Source organism: Octopus bimaculoides, chromosome 13 (genome assembly GCF_046866305.1).
Source record: "Octopus bimaculoides isolate indiv1 chromosome 13, ASM4686630v1, whole genome shotgun sequence".
NCBI lineage: Eukaryota > Metazoa > Mollusca > Cephalopoda > Octopoda > Octopodidae > Octopus > Octopus bimaculoides.
In genome coordinates this window covers 6,599,420-6,611,919 of record NC_142940.1, presented here as the reverse complement: position 1 = coordinate 6,611,919, position 12,500 = coordinate 6,599,420, and the positions used below count along the sequence as shown (strand labels likewise).

At 41.6% G+C, this 12,500-nt stretch overlaps 1 protein-coding gene across 1 annotated transcript in view; it reads left to right on the top strand.

Annotated features, from left to right (window-relative positions):
- LOC106869264 (heat shock protein 75 kDa, mitochondrial-like) overlaps positions 1-12,500 on the top strand; it is a 108,679-nt gene that overhangs the window by 89,010 nt on the left and 7,169 nt on the right. Inside the window, exon 17 of the mRNA XM_014914931.3 lies at positions 7,914-7,986. Within this exon, the coding sequence (XP_014770417.1) occupies positions 7,914-7,986 (73 nt within the window). The remainder of the gene's footprint in view (positions 1-7,913; positions 7,987-12,500) is intronic.

The following is a 12,500-nucleotide window of genomic DNA, read 5'->3' as shown; positions in this document are numbered from 1 at the left end:
TCAACTGCTACAAAGGTAAAGGGGACGCTTTAGATACAAATAATTACAGAGGCATCAAGCTGTTAGATCAGGTTATGAAAGTTACAGAGAGGGTCATAGCCCAACTAATTAGGGAGCGAATCAATTTAGATGAGATGCAGTTTGGGTTCGTGCCAGGTAAAAGCACTACTGATGCCTTATTTCTAGTGAGACAGTTGCAAGAGAAATACCTAGCCAAGGATAAACCTCTGTACCTGGCTTTCGTTGACATGGAGAAAGCCTTTGACAGGGTCCCCCGATCCCTTATCTGGTGGTCAATGAGGAAACTTGGGATAGAAGAATGGCTAGTGAGAGCTGTGCGAGCCATGTACAGAGATGCGGCCAGTAAGGTGAGGGTTGGAAATGAGTACAGCAATGAATTCCGGGTAGAGGTAGGGGTCCACCAAGGTTCCGTCCTCAGCCCCCTATTATTTACCATAGTCCTCCAGGCAATCACAGAGGAGTTCAAGACAGGTTGCCCCTGGGAGCTCCTCTATGCTGATGACCTTGCCCTAATTGCGGAGTCACTATCAGAACTAGAGGAGAAGTTTCAGGTGTGGAAGCAAGGTCTAGAATTGAAGGGCCTTAGAGTCAACCTAGCTAAAACCAAAATCCTAATAAGTAGGAAGGTAGATAAAACACAAACCCCTTCAGGTAGATGGCCCTGCTCAGTATGTAGAAAAGGAGTAGGTAGTAACTCTATAAGATGTACCCGGTGCAAGCTATGGACACATAAGAGGTGCAGCAACATCAAAGGCAGGTTAACTAGCAAGTTAGTTTTTGTTTGTGGCAGATGTTCAGGTGCAATAAAGACTGCAAACAAACAGGAAACAACTTCTATCTCATTCCAGGGTGAAAAACTAGAGGTAGTCGATAGCTTCCGCTATCTGGGCGACCAAGTTAGTAGTGGGGGTGGGTGCGCTGAAAGTGTAGCTGCTAGAATAAGAATAGCCTGGGCAAAGTTTAGAGAGCTCTTACCCCTGCTGGCGACAAAGGGACTCTCACTCAGAGTAAAAGGCAGACTGTATGACGCATGCGTACGAACAACCATGCTACATGGCAGTGAAACATGGGCTGTAACTGCTGAGGACATACGTAAGCTCGCAAGGAATGAAGCCAGTATGCTCCGTTGGATGTGTAATGTCAATGTGAATACCCGTCAGAGTGTAAGTATCTTGAGAGAAAAGCTGAACATTAGAAGCATCAGTTGTGGCGTGCAAGAGAGACGATTGCGCTGGTATGGACATGTGGTGAGAATGGAGGAGGATAGCTGCGTGAAAAAGTGCCACACCCTAACAGTTGAGGGAACCCGTGGAAGAGGTAGGCCCAGGAAGACCTGGGCTGAGGTGGTGAGGCAAGACCTTCGTACATTGGGCCTCACCGAGGCGATGACTACGGACCGAGACCTTTGGAAATGGGCTGTGCGTGAGAAGACCCGGCAAGCCAAGTAAGATCGTTGCCAGTGCCCCTGGACTGGTTCTTGTGCGGGTGGCACATGAGATGCACCATTTTGAGCGTGGCCGTTGCCAGTACCGCCTGACTGGCTCCTGTAGGATTTTCGAGCGAGATCGTTGCCAGTGCCCCTGGACTGGCTTGTGCGGGTGGCACATAAAAGACACCATTTCGAGCGTGGCCGTTTTCGTGCGGGTGACACGTAAAAGCACCCACTACACTCTCTGAGTGGTTGGCGTTAGGAAGGGCATCCAGCTGTAGAAACTCTGCCAAATCAGACTGGAGCCTGGTGTTGCCATCCGGTTTCACCAGTCCTCAGTCAAATCGTCCAACCCATGCTAGCATGGAAAGCGGACGTTAAACGATGATGATGATGATGATGACATATATATATACACACACACACGACGGGCTTCTTTCAGTTTCCATCTTCCAAATCTACTCACACACACAGACACACACACACATATGTATGTATGTTTTTTTGTGTCTGTGTTTATACCTAAACCATCGCTTGATAACAAATGTTGGTGTGTTTATGTCCCTGTAACTCAGTGATTTGGCAAAAGAGTCTGATAGAATAAGTACTGGCATCAATGCACTGGAGTAAAAGTCCATCAAGGCAGTGCCCCAGCATGGCCACAACTGAAACAAGTAAATGATAAGAAACTGATGATTTGACTACCAACATTTCAAAAATTAAAGTTTATCAAAAATTTTTAAATTTGGCACATTAATGTACTTTTCCAAGCTGAATTGCTGGAGTTACTTCACTTTTTCCAGGAAAATGATTTTAAAAAGTTACAGAGGTTAAAAGTTTGCTCATTTTCACTCAGTCAGGAAACAGAATTTGGAAGCTGTCATTTTGTGCATGACTGTAGACTTTGTGGTCAACATTCTGAAGATAGCTCATGTTTTTATATGAAAGTGTAAACAAATCAAATTCTGCTTAATATAAAACATTCAAGCCTTTGTGATTATTTTTAAATTTGGAATTTTAAGAAAATTTTTTGTGAATTGGTACTCTGCACACGGGAATTCATCTGATTATGCCAAGAAATTTTTAGCTGTTATTCTTAGCACATCTCATGACCAGGGTACAAGCAACAGAACACAGCATCAATGCATGTGGCATTGTGTAGAACATATTTGTCAACACACATGCTTTCTCTCTGACGAAAGAGTTCTCATGTTCTGCTTGTTACTATGGAAACAGGCATGAATGTATTTATGGCTTACGATTGGCTAAAATTACCCAAAAGTTTCAAACTTTAATTGCTAATAACTTTTTATTTATTAATTTATTAGCGAAAATGATTTTCATGTCATTCATTAGCCTATAAAAGTTTATCATTACACCAAATATGAAATCAGTTTGAATAAAAATTGGTACTGGCAGACAAACCAACTAAATCTGAGACTGATTACTAGCATACTGATATGAGACCTGTGTTTCATTGCTGGTCCTTGTGTGCCCCTTTACCAGGGACATTCCTATGCATACACATACAAGAACATATACTAACACATACACACAGGCATAGACAGACACACACACGCCCATTTCCACATTCAACTCAGACACCACCAGCTTTGTGGTGTGACCTGTTTACCCAAGAACCTGTTACAGTTTGCTGATCACAAGACTGCCGGCATGTGACATTATTTAGGTCACCCTAAACAAACAAGTTGACCTCCAGTGACACAAGCTGAAAAGTCAAAGTACAAAACTGGCATTTTTTATCTGTTTGAGAGTTCCAGTTTATAATAAAACCTATTTTCCCTTCTGTTTGTAAATTAATTTGTACCATTGTTTTTACCTGCCTTTTGGATTTTGTGTGTGTGTGTGTGTGTGTAGGGGAACATGGGGGTTGAGGGTAGTAGTAGTAGTAGTAGTAGTAGCGATGGTTACCCTTTGTTGCTCTGTAGGTGGTGGTACTAGTAGAGGTTACCCACTTGTTCTAAGGGGATGGTGTTAGTGGTCATGACTGTTTCCTGTTGCTGTTATATAGACAGCTGTGGTGGTGGTGGTGCTATGGTGTTTGTGAAAATTGTGGTTAGTAGTGCTGGTTATTGTGATGGTAGATTTAAGCATGGTGTTGATGATGTAGTGGTGATAGTGGGACTTAGTATGGTGGTGGTGGTGTTGGTGTTGGTGGTCTATTTAGTAGGATGATGTTAGTGGTGGTGGTAGTGGCAGTGGCAGGGGCAGTTATCTCTTGTGACTTCTTTTATCATTTACTGATAAAAACTTTCTGGAGTCAACTAATCTGCATTGTGAAGAAACACCAACTATTTTATCATTGTTTGGGGGGAGGGGGAGTGAAGGGGATGAAGTTGGTAGCTTATAAACCAGAGCAAGTTGAGGACTGAAGTCCAGTGAGGTTTCAGTAAACTTTTGTGTATTCCAAGTTCAATGTGAATAGTGTGTGAGAGGATGGATTAGTGTGTGAGAGGATGGATTTGTGTGTGAGAGGATGGATTTGTGTGTGTGTATGGATACATAGTTGCCGAAAAATCCATGGGTCAGATAAAACTGGCAATCATATAATTGATTAAACTGGATTAGGTTTATTAGTATTAATAAAATACAATATTGTATTCTTATATAAGATCACTTTACAAATCAGTTGAACACTTGGGCCCAATATAATCAACTCATCCCCTCCCCCTCAAAAAATTGATGCCCTTCTAAAATTTGAAACCATTATTATTATTATTCTTTCTCCGTTTTCTTCCTCTGTTTAGACGAGCTTTCCTACCTTTTCGGGCAAAACCTTTTGTAACCTTCGTCCTGTCTTTGTCCTGACATGTTTTTAATTGATATTAGCCCTTGTGGCCAATAAAACGAATTAATTATTATTATTATTATTATTATTATTATTATTATTATTATTATGGCAGCGAGCTGGTAGAATCATTAGGACACCAAGCAGAATGCTTTGCAATATTTCATTTGCCTCTGTCTGAGTTCAAGTCCCACGCAGTGGAACACCGCAAGGGTTGTACCAGTGAAACATTGGGGTTATTGTAACCAACTAGTCCCCCTCCCCAGAATTTCAGGCCTTGTGCTTTCGTAGAAAGTAGTATTGTTGTTGTTGTTTTGTTATTATTATTAGGGCAGCTAAAAGAATGCCTCATCACTTTTTCATCAGCTGTATTTATTTTCCTGCTGAAAGTCATGAAAGCAAAACCTTTTTACTCTCTAAATTAGAAAATTACTATTTTTAAATCTCACGACGAGAGATATTCAGCAACAGTAATTTGTAGTAAAGATTATTTGCCAACATAACATAGCAGTCTTGGTTTAGGACGAATGTTACTGTAATTTAGCCCAGAACAATTATTCTGTGCAGATAAAAGGAAATAACCCAGAAATCGCGATACACAGATATTGCTTTGAGCAGAGTGGGGGTGCTAGATTCCCTTGTTCGAAAATTAAAGGACATAGATCATGTTGTATAGCCAGCTGGAGACGATGTTTCCTGGGGCTAAATTACAGCAACATTCGTCCTAAGCCAGGATTGCCGTGTTATGTTGGAAAATAATTTTTACTCCTTTTCCTCTCTGTTATATCCTGTCACCATTTCTGTCCTGCGTTCCTTCTTTGGTCTTCCACTCCCAGCATTATTCTTCTGTCTCTCTCTGCTCTCTTTTTATATGCTTTCTTGAATATGCCACCTTGAGGGTAACGTCATACAATGGTGCCCATTCGCTTTCAGTCTTCCATGAAAAGCCTGTCCGGTCACAAGGAAATATTACCTTGCTCAGAAACCGGTGAGGTTTGGTGACAGGAACTGTATCCAGCCATCGAAAAACCAATCCACCCCGACAAATTCCATCTGACTCATGCCAGCGTGTAGAAGCAGACGTTAAAATGATGGTTGCAGCAGCGGCAGCGGTGGTGGTGGTGGTGGAGGTGATGGTGGTCGTAATAATGACAATGGCACTGATGATGATGATGATGATGATGATGATGTTCTGACAAGATTTTTATCTGGTTTTAGATACTGTTATGTGTTTTGAAGAGTCATCAATACAAATACACACACACACACACACACACACACACACACACACACACACGCATAAAGACTAATTATTGTTGTTGTTTTTGTATTTGTTGACGTTGCCACTACCACTGCCATCATCATCATCATCATCATCATCATCTTTGTTGTTGTTGTTTAGCTGTTAGTATCAAAGTCTTCTGTCACACTATTGTGACTTCTCTAATCTCTGCTATTTGTCTTCATTTCAAACCAATGTGCATGCACGTGTGTGTGTGCGTGTGCATGTGTGCGTGTGCTTGTGCGTCCACATACAACTAACAACACGCGCATTCTTGCAATACATACCCTGCCTTATTTACATCATCTTTTCTCTTTTGTGTCTCACTCCCACCCCCTCCTCTTCCTCCTCCCACCTCTCCCCATACTTTATCTCTTCTCCTCCTCCCCCTTCCCTCTTCTCCTTCCTCCTTGTATGTGATCAAGGTGAAAGGTCATTCATTGATTTGAATATCTGGTTAGATAATGATACATCGAGATATAATATTTAGCATGACGGTATGAGTGCAGTAGTGGTGGTAGTGGCTGTAGTGGTGGTAGTGGCTGTAGTGGCGGCGGCGGCGGCAGTGGTGGTGGTGGTGTTAGGGTGACTTCCGTCACTATACACTAGATATCAGCCTGTCAGAGCCAGCAAAGTGACATATACATGCACATATACACACACACACATACACATACACACACACACACACACATATATATATATATATACTTTGTTTGTAGGTCGACAAGACAACCAGTGGTTACCTGTAAAGAAGTATTTCTACAATTTTCAAGCCTACCACTTGGGAATGCTGATACTCATCTCCATTTTGAGCTGGTTTGAAAATTGTAGACATCTCTATTTACATGAGACTATTGGTAGCCTTGTTAACCCACAAATAATGAATATCTATCCACCAATGCAGTGTTGAGCACTCATTCTCACTGTTCAATACTAGCATATATATATATATATATATATATATATATATATAGATATATATATATAGATATATCATCATCATCATCGTTGTTGTTTAACGTCCGCTTTCCATGCTAGCATGGGTTGGACGATTTGACTGAGGACTGGCGAACCAGATGGCTACACCAGGCTCCAATCTGATTTGGCAAAGTTTCTATGGCTGGATGCCCTTCCTAACGCCAACCACTCCGAGAGTGTAGTAGGTGCTTTTACGTGCCACCGGCACGAAGACCAGTCAGGCGGTACTGGCAACAGCCATGCTCGAAATGGTGTATTTTATGTGCCACCTGCACAGGAGCCAGTTCAGCGGCACTGGCGACGATCTCGCTCGAATGTCTTTACACGTGCCAGGAAGGCGATGCTGGGCACAGGTGCCATTGACGGTTTCGCTTTCGCTTGCCCCAATAGGTCTTCGCAAGCCGAGTTTCGTGTCCAATGAAGGAGACGACATTGGCATGGATGCCAGTCGTCGAATTTAGTTTGATTTCGATTTCACTTGCCTCAACAGGTCTTCGCAAGCGGAGTTTAGTGTCCAATGAAGGGAAGGTACACATAAGTGGGCTGGCTACACCCCTGGCAGAGGCCTTGGATTAGGTCTCACTTGGCCTGCCAGGTCTTCTCACGCACAGCATATTTCCAAAGGTCTCGGTCAGAAGTCATCGCCTCGGTGAGGCCCAATGTTCGAAGGTCTTGTCCATAGGAGTGGAAAAGGGTTGAGAACCACTGGTTTAACGGTTTCTTCATTTTTTCATGTCTTGGTGTTAAGAGTGGCAATGCAGGTAGTAAACAGTGTGCAAAGTACACAGCGCCACCACCACCACCACCACCACCACACTGTACCTTGGAACTGACCATAACAATAGTAGTGGAGTGAGGTGGGTGTTGTGGTGTGGCACCCCCCTCCAACTGATAAACTCTCCTATCTGATTGGTCAAAGACCAGACATCCTGCAAGTGTTTAAGGATTTGGCCTGACAACAGGCCATAATTGTTCTCTCATATTTCATACTTAACTTGTTCTCCTGTCCACACCTCACCTTACAGTATATATTTGTTTATGTGTATGTATGCATGCATACACTTGCTGTGTTTATGTGTATATCATATATACACGCACACAGACACACACACGCATATGTGTATATATATATATATATGTATATATATATATATATATACATATATATATATGTTTGTGTGTGTGTGTGCATATATGTGTGTCTACTTGTATACATATGTGTGTGTATTTCTACCTGTATATCTCTCTTATTTCTCTATCTACCTATCTCTCATTAAAAAAAAACCTAACATTTACCTAAACGTTGTATTACTTTTGCTAACGCCACAGTTCTCTGCGCTAATTAAGATTTTATTGATAAATAATTATTCTTTTTGTGTTTCTAATTCCAGCCACCCACTAATTAAGCACTTGTTTAGCTTAAAAACCCAAAATCCAGAACTGGCAGACCTGCTTATTCATCAAGTAAGTTCTAAACTTTGTATGTGTCCATGTGCATGTGGTGTATCGGCAATGTTTTATGCCTGTTGTTCATGTTGGCATGGGTTAGACAAATCTGTTCACCTAGACATACTATTACACACACATATACATACATACCATATATGTATATAATGGGATTCTTTCAGTTTCTATTTACCAATTCCATTCAAAGATTTTAGTCAACCCTGGGCTATAGTAGAAAACACTTGCCCAAGGTGCCATGCAGTGGGATTGAATCCAGGACCATGTAGTTGGGAAGTAAACATCTAATCCACACAACCATGCCTGAATAATAGAGAGTGTGAGAGAGAGAGACGGACAGAGGATGATGTAAAAAATAAAGAAACCATTGTTATTGGTTTTTGTAGTAGTCGTGGTGGCAGTGGAACCAGCAGTGATTGTGTTTGGTCGAAATGGTCAGGCAAAGTCTTGGATATTAAAAGAAGTGGCAGTATCTATCAGGTAATGATTCAGTGAAACCATTTGAGATAATGGAGACAAACAGAAGGAATGAACAAAAAAGTGGTGGCAGCAGCGGTGGTGGGGGGAGAGAGAGTTGGTGTGACATAGGTATAGTGATAGATGGAGAGAGGGTTGGTGAGAGATAGTGATAAGAGAGAGTGTTGGTGGGAGATGATGATGTAGACAGAGGAAGAGAGAGGGAGCATTGGTAAGATGGTGGGAGATAACATTGTAAGTGGATCGAGGGGAGGTTGGTGGGAGAGTGTGTTGATGGGGAGGCATGTTGGTGCAAGATGGCTGTACAGATGGACAAGAGGGATACTCGGTGAAAAAATGGTGGTTTGACCAGAGGAAAGGAAAGATCGGTTGGTGATGAAGGACAAACAAAAGCAATCAAATGGAAATCAAAACTAAAATAAAATAATTGCAGTAATCAATCAAGAATATGTGCCAAGTTAGGCCATAATTTGGCTGTAGTTGCCAGCAGCCATACTTCATTCCAGAAATGTCTTACAAACAACAACAACAACAACTATATGTGTACCAATGGAAGATTTAACCCTTTAGCACTTAAACAAGATATATCTCCTGCCCAAATATTCTATATGTTTTATATTTAACTCAGCCAGAACTGGCCTCAAAAATTAAACAATCACATCATTGAAATCTTGAAGCTACCAGATAATGCATGATTAATTAAAAACAGGGTGAATAAATAAACTTTACATTTGACCGAATAATTTGAATGCTAAAAGAGTTAGATCTCTGCTGACATTGTTGGATCAGATTAGGAGCCAGTTTGGGACAGGTTTTGGACTATTTTGGAGCTTGGTAGCAAATAAGTCTCACTGAATGATCCCAGTTTCAACTTCAAGTTGGAAAAGTTTCATTTATTTCTTTGGAGAAACGGCAGACAGTTTCACAACTGGCCATAAGCATCACAAGTGCCTGTCTATGTGCATAACAGCTGCAAAGTACATCACACTTCCCTTAAACATCACAACTGCCCAGAAACATCATAACAGCTCTTTAACATCACAACTGCCGCTATATGTTACAGTTGTACAACACTGCCAATATATATATATATATATATATCAAGCTGCCCATAAATATCACAACTTACCCGTAAATATCACAACTGCCCATATACATGTTTCAGAATGTTTTATTCTATATAAATCATCATCATCATCGTTTAACGTCCGCTTTCCATGCTAGCATGGGTTGGACGGTTTGACTGGGGACTGGCAAGCCAGAAGGCTGCACCAGACTCCAATCTGATTGGGCAGAGTTTCTACAGCTGGATGCCCTTCCTAACGCCAACCACTCCGAGAGTGTAGTGCCACTCAGATGTTTGTACCACTTTGTACATGTCAATACCACCCTAAACACTCATACCCGTGCCACTTTATGCCCGCAGGGTTGCGTCACAACACTTTATTCGCATACATTGGTGCCATTTTATAACTGCAAGTTACTGCCACTACAATTCCACATGTTAGTACTATTTTGTCCCGTTAACATGTTGCTCTCACTCTGAACCCCCATGTGATTATTTCTTTGCCCCCACACCTTCATACCAATTTATACTCTACCCCATGTATCAGTACAAATACTCCCATAATAATTGTAACGCTTTACTTACATGTTACTACCACTCTGTACCCACATGTTAGAACCACTTTCTACCCACATACTTGTACCACCTCACCCACATGTTCACGCCACTTTACCTACATGTTGGTACAGTTTCACCTGCTTGTGGGTACCGCTTCACGCATATGCTGGTACTAGTTCACCCACATATCGGTGCCTCTTTCTCTATGTTTGAACATCTTTTGCTGACATGATGGTGCCAATCCACTGACATGTAGATTTGTCCTTCGCTAATACATTGGTGTCACTTCATTTACATGTTGGTATTGCCTCACCTACCTGTTCGCACCATTTTTCATCTACCTGTTTGTCGCTCACATGGTAATACCACATGTCAGTGCCAGTTTCTTTTTCCTCTATCAATACCAGTTCCAATTGAGGAACAAGACATGTAATAGATAAGAAAGGTACTTTGCTATAACATCGCATGACAGTATTCATAATTTCTGTCATTTCTGTCATCATTTCACACTTGTTCCACATATTGGTGCCACTTTGTACACATTTTGGTGCTACTTCACTTACATGTTGGTACCTGCTGCCATCCCTATATCCTTACCATTTTTGTCACCTGCTGCCATCCCTATATCCTTACCATTTTTGTCACCTGCTGCCATCCCTATATCCTTACCATTTTTGTCACCTACATGTTGGTATCACTTCCTCTACATGTTCACACCATTTTTTAACTACATGTTTGTACCACTTGCCACTCACATACTGATACCACATTTCGGTACCACTTCTGCAAAAATTAAAAATCTAAAGTTTTTTTGTATTTTTTTTTTCTACACTGATTCCTGTTCTAATGAAGGAATGAGACAGGTGGCAGATAAGGAATATACTTTGCTATAATATCACATGTTGACTTTCATAATCTCTCTCCTCTCAGCTCTATACTCATTCCACACTCTCCTTCCCCGCTACCCCTTGCGATTCTATCAAATTCCTCTGTCTTCTCATTAAATTAGCACCGTAGCACACCTCTTCCTTCACCAGGTGCTGTTTTTTTCTATCTCTTTTTTCTTTATGGAGTGGGGGGTGGGGGTGGAGTTATCAATGACTTGCTATCTTTCTGCCAGCCAACCACACACACACACACCCGCATGTCTCCTTCAATATGAATGTCTAAATCCATCAGCTGGAAGCGAGAGATTTGGCAAACAGCTGCAGGATAAGCTGGTAATTTCCTCTCTAACTATTGGACTAGACACATCTGTAGCAACTGCCTGGGAGAGAAACACATACAAACATACATACACACACACACACACACACACACACACACACACACACATACACTTGCGCACATGCAATCTCACACACTGTGTGTGTATGTATGTGTGGCTGTATGGTAAGAGCTGACATAAACAAACCAACATCGGTTATCAAACAGTGAGAAACAAAGACACACACACACACACACACACACACAAAGATACAATGGGCTCCTTTCAGTTTCTATCTTCCAAATGCACTCACAAGGCTTTGGTCGGCCCGGGGCTATATTAGAAGACAGCCAAAGTGTTTTTGCGGTGGGACTGAACCTGAGGCCACTTGGTTGGGAAGCAAGCTCCTCAACTACACAGCCATGTCTTTAAGTCATATGGTGCTTGCAAATCATGAGAGAAGGACTCAATACATTGACAGCAGTGTTAATGTTTCATCTGGGACCATGTTAAACTATCTTTGGATATTTTTTTCTTAATAATAATCTCCAGGTGAAATATCTTACAAGTTATTGGTAACTCTTGCTATAAGAACTATCAACCTCTCTTTGCCTATTTCTCCCCCTCCCCCTCCTCTTTCCCTCCCTCGTTTTCTCTGTCTTTCTCACTTCTCTCTTAGTGAAACTTCCAAATAAACCGCTACAGTGTGTGAATTTACTTTGAAGTGTCCAAATTCCACTGTTTCTTTCTTTTATCTCCACGTATTCCACTATTTTCACTTCCCGAATTTAGCCTTTCCTCCCTCTCCCCCCCTCTCTCTCTCCCCCGCTCTCTCCCCCCCTCCCCCCCTCTCTCTCTCTCTCTTTCTTTCTCTCTGTCTTGTTATAGTTCTTTATTTTCTTACTTCTCACTACAACCTGTTTCTGTGAAGCTATTCATCCGTCCATCCATCTATCGATCTACAAACCTACTTCCCTGTCTATCTGTCCAGCTTCTTAGCCATCTATTTTTCCATCTATCTACCTATACATCTATGTATCCATCCATCCATCCATCTGTCTGTCTGTCTACCCATCCATCCCTCTATCTGTCTGTCTATCTATCTATCTATCTATCTATCTATCTATCTATCTATCCATCTACCTGTCTATCTATCCACCTATATATCTACCTACCTATCCATCCATTAACCCATCTAGCTATCCA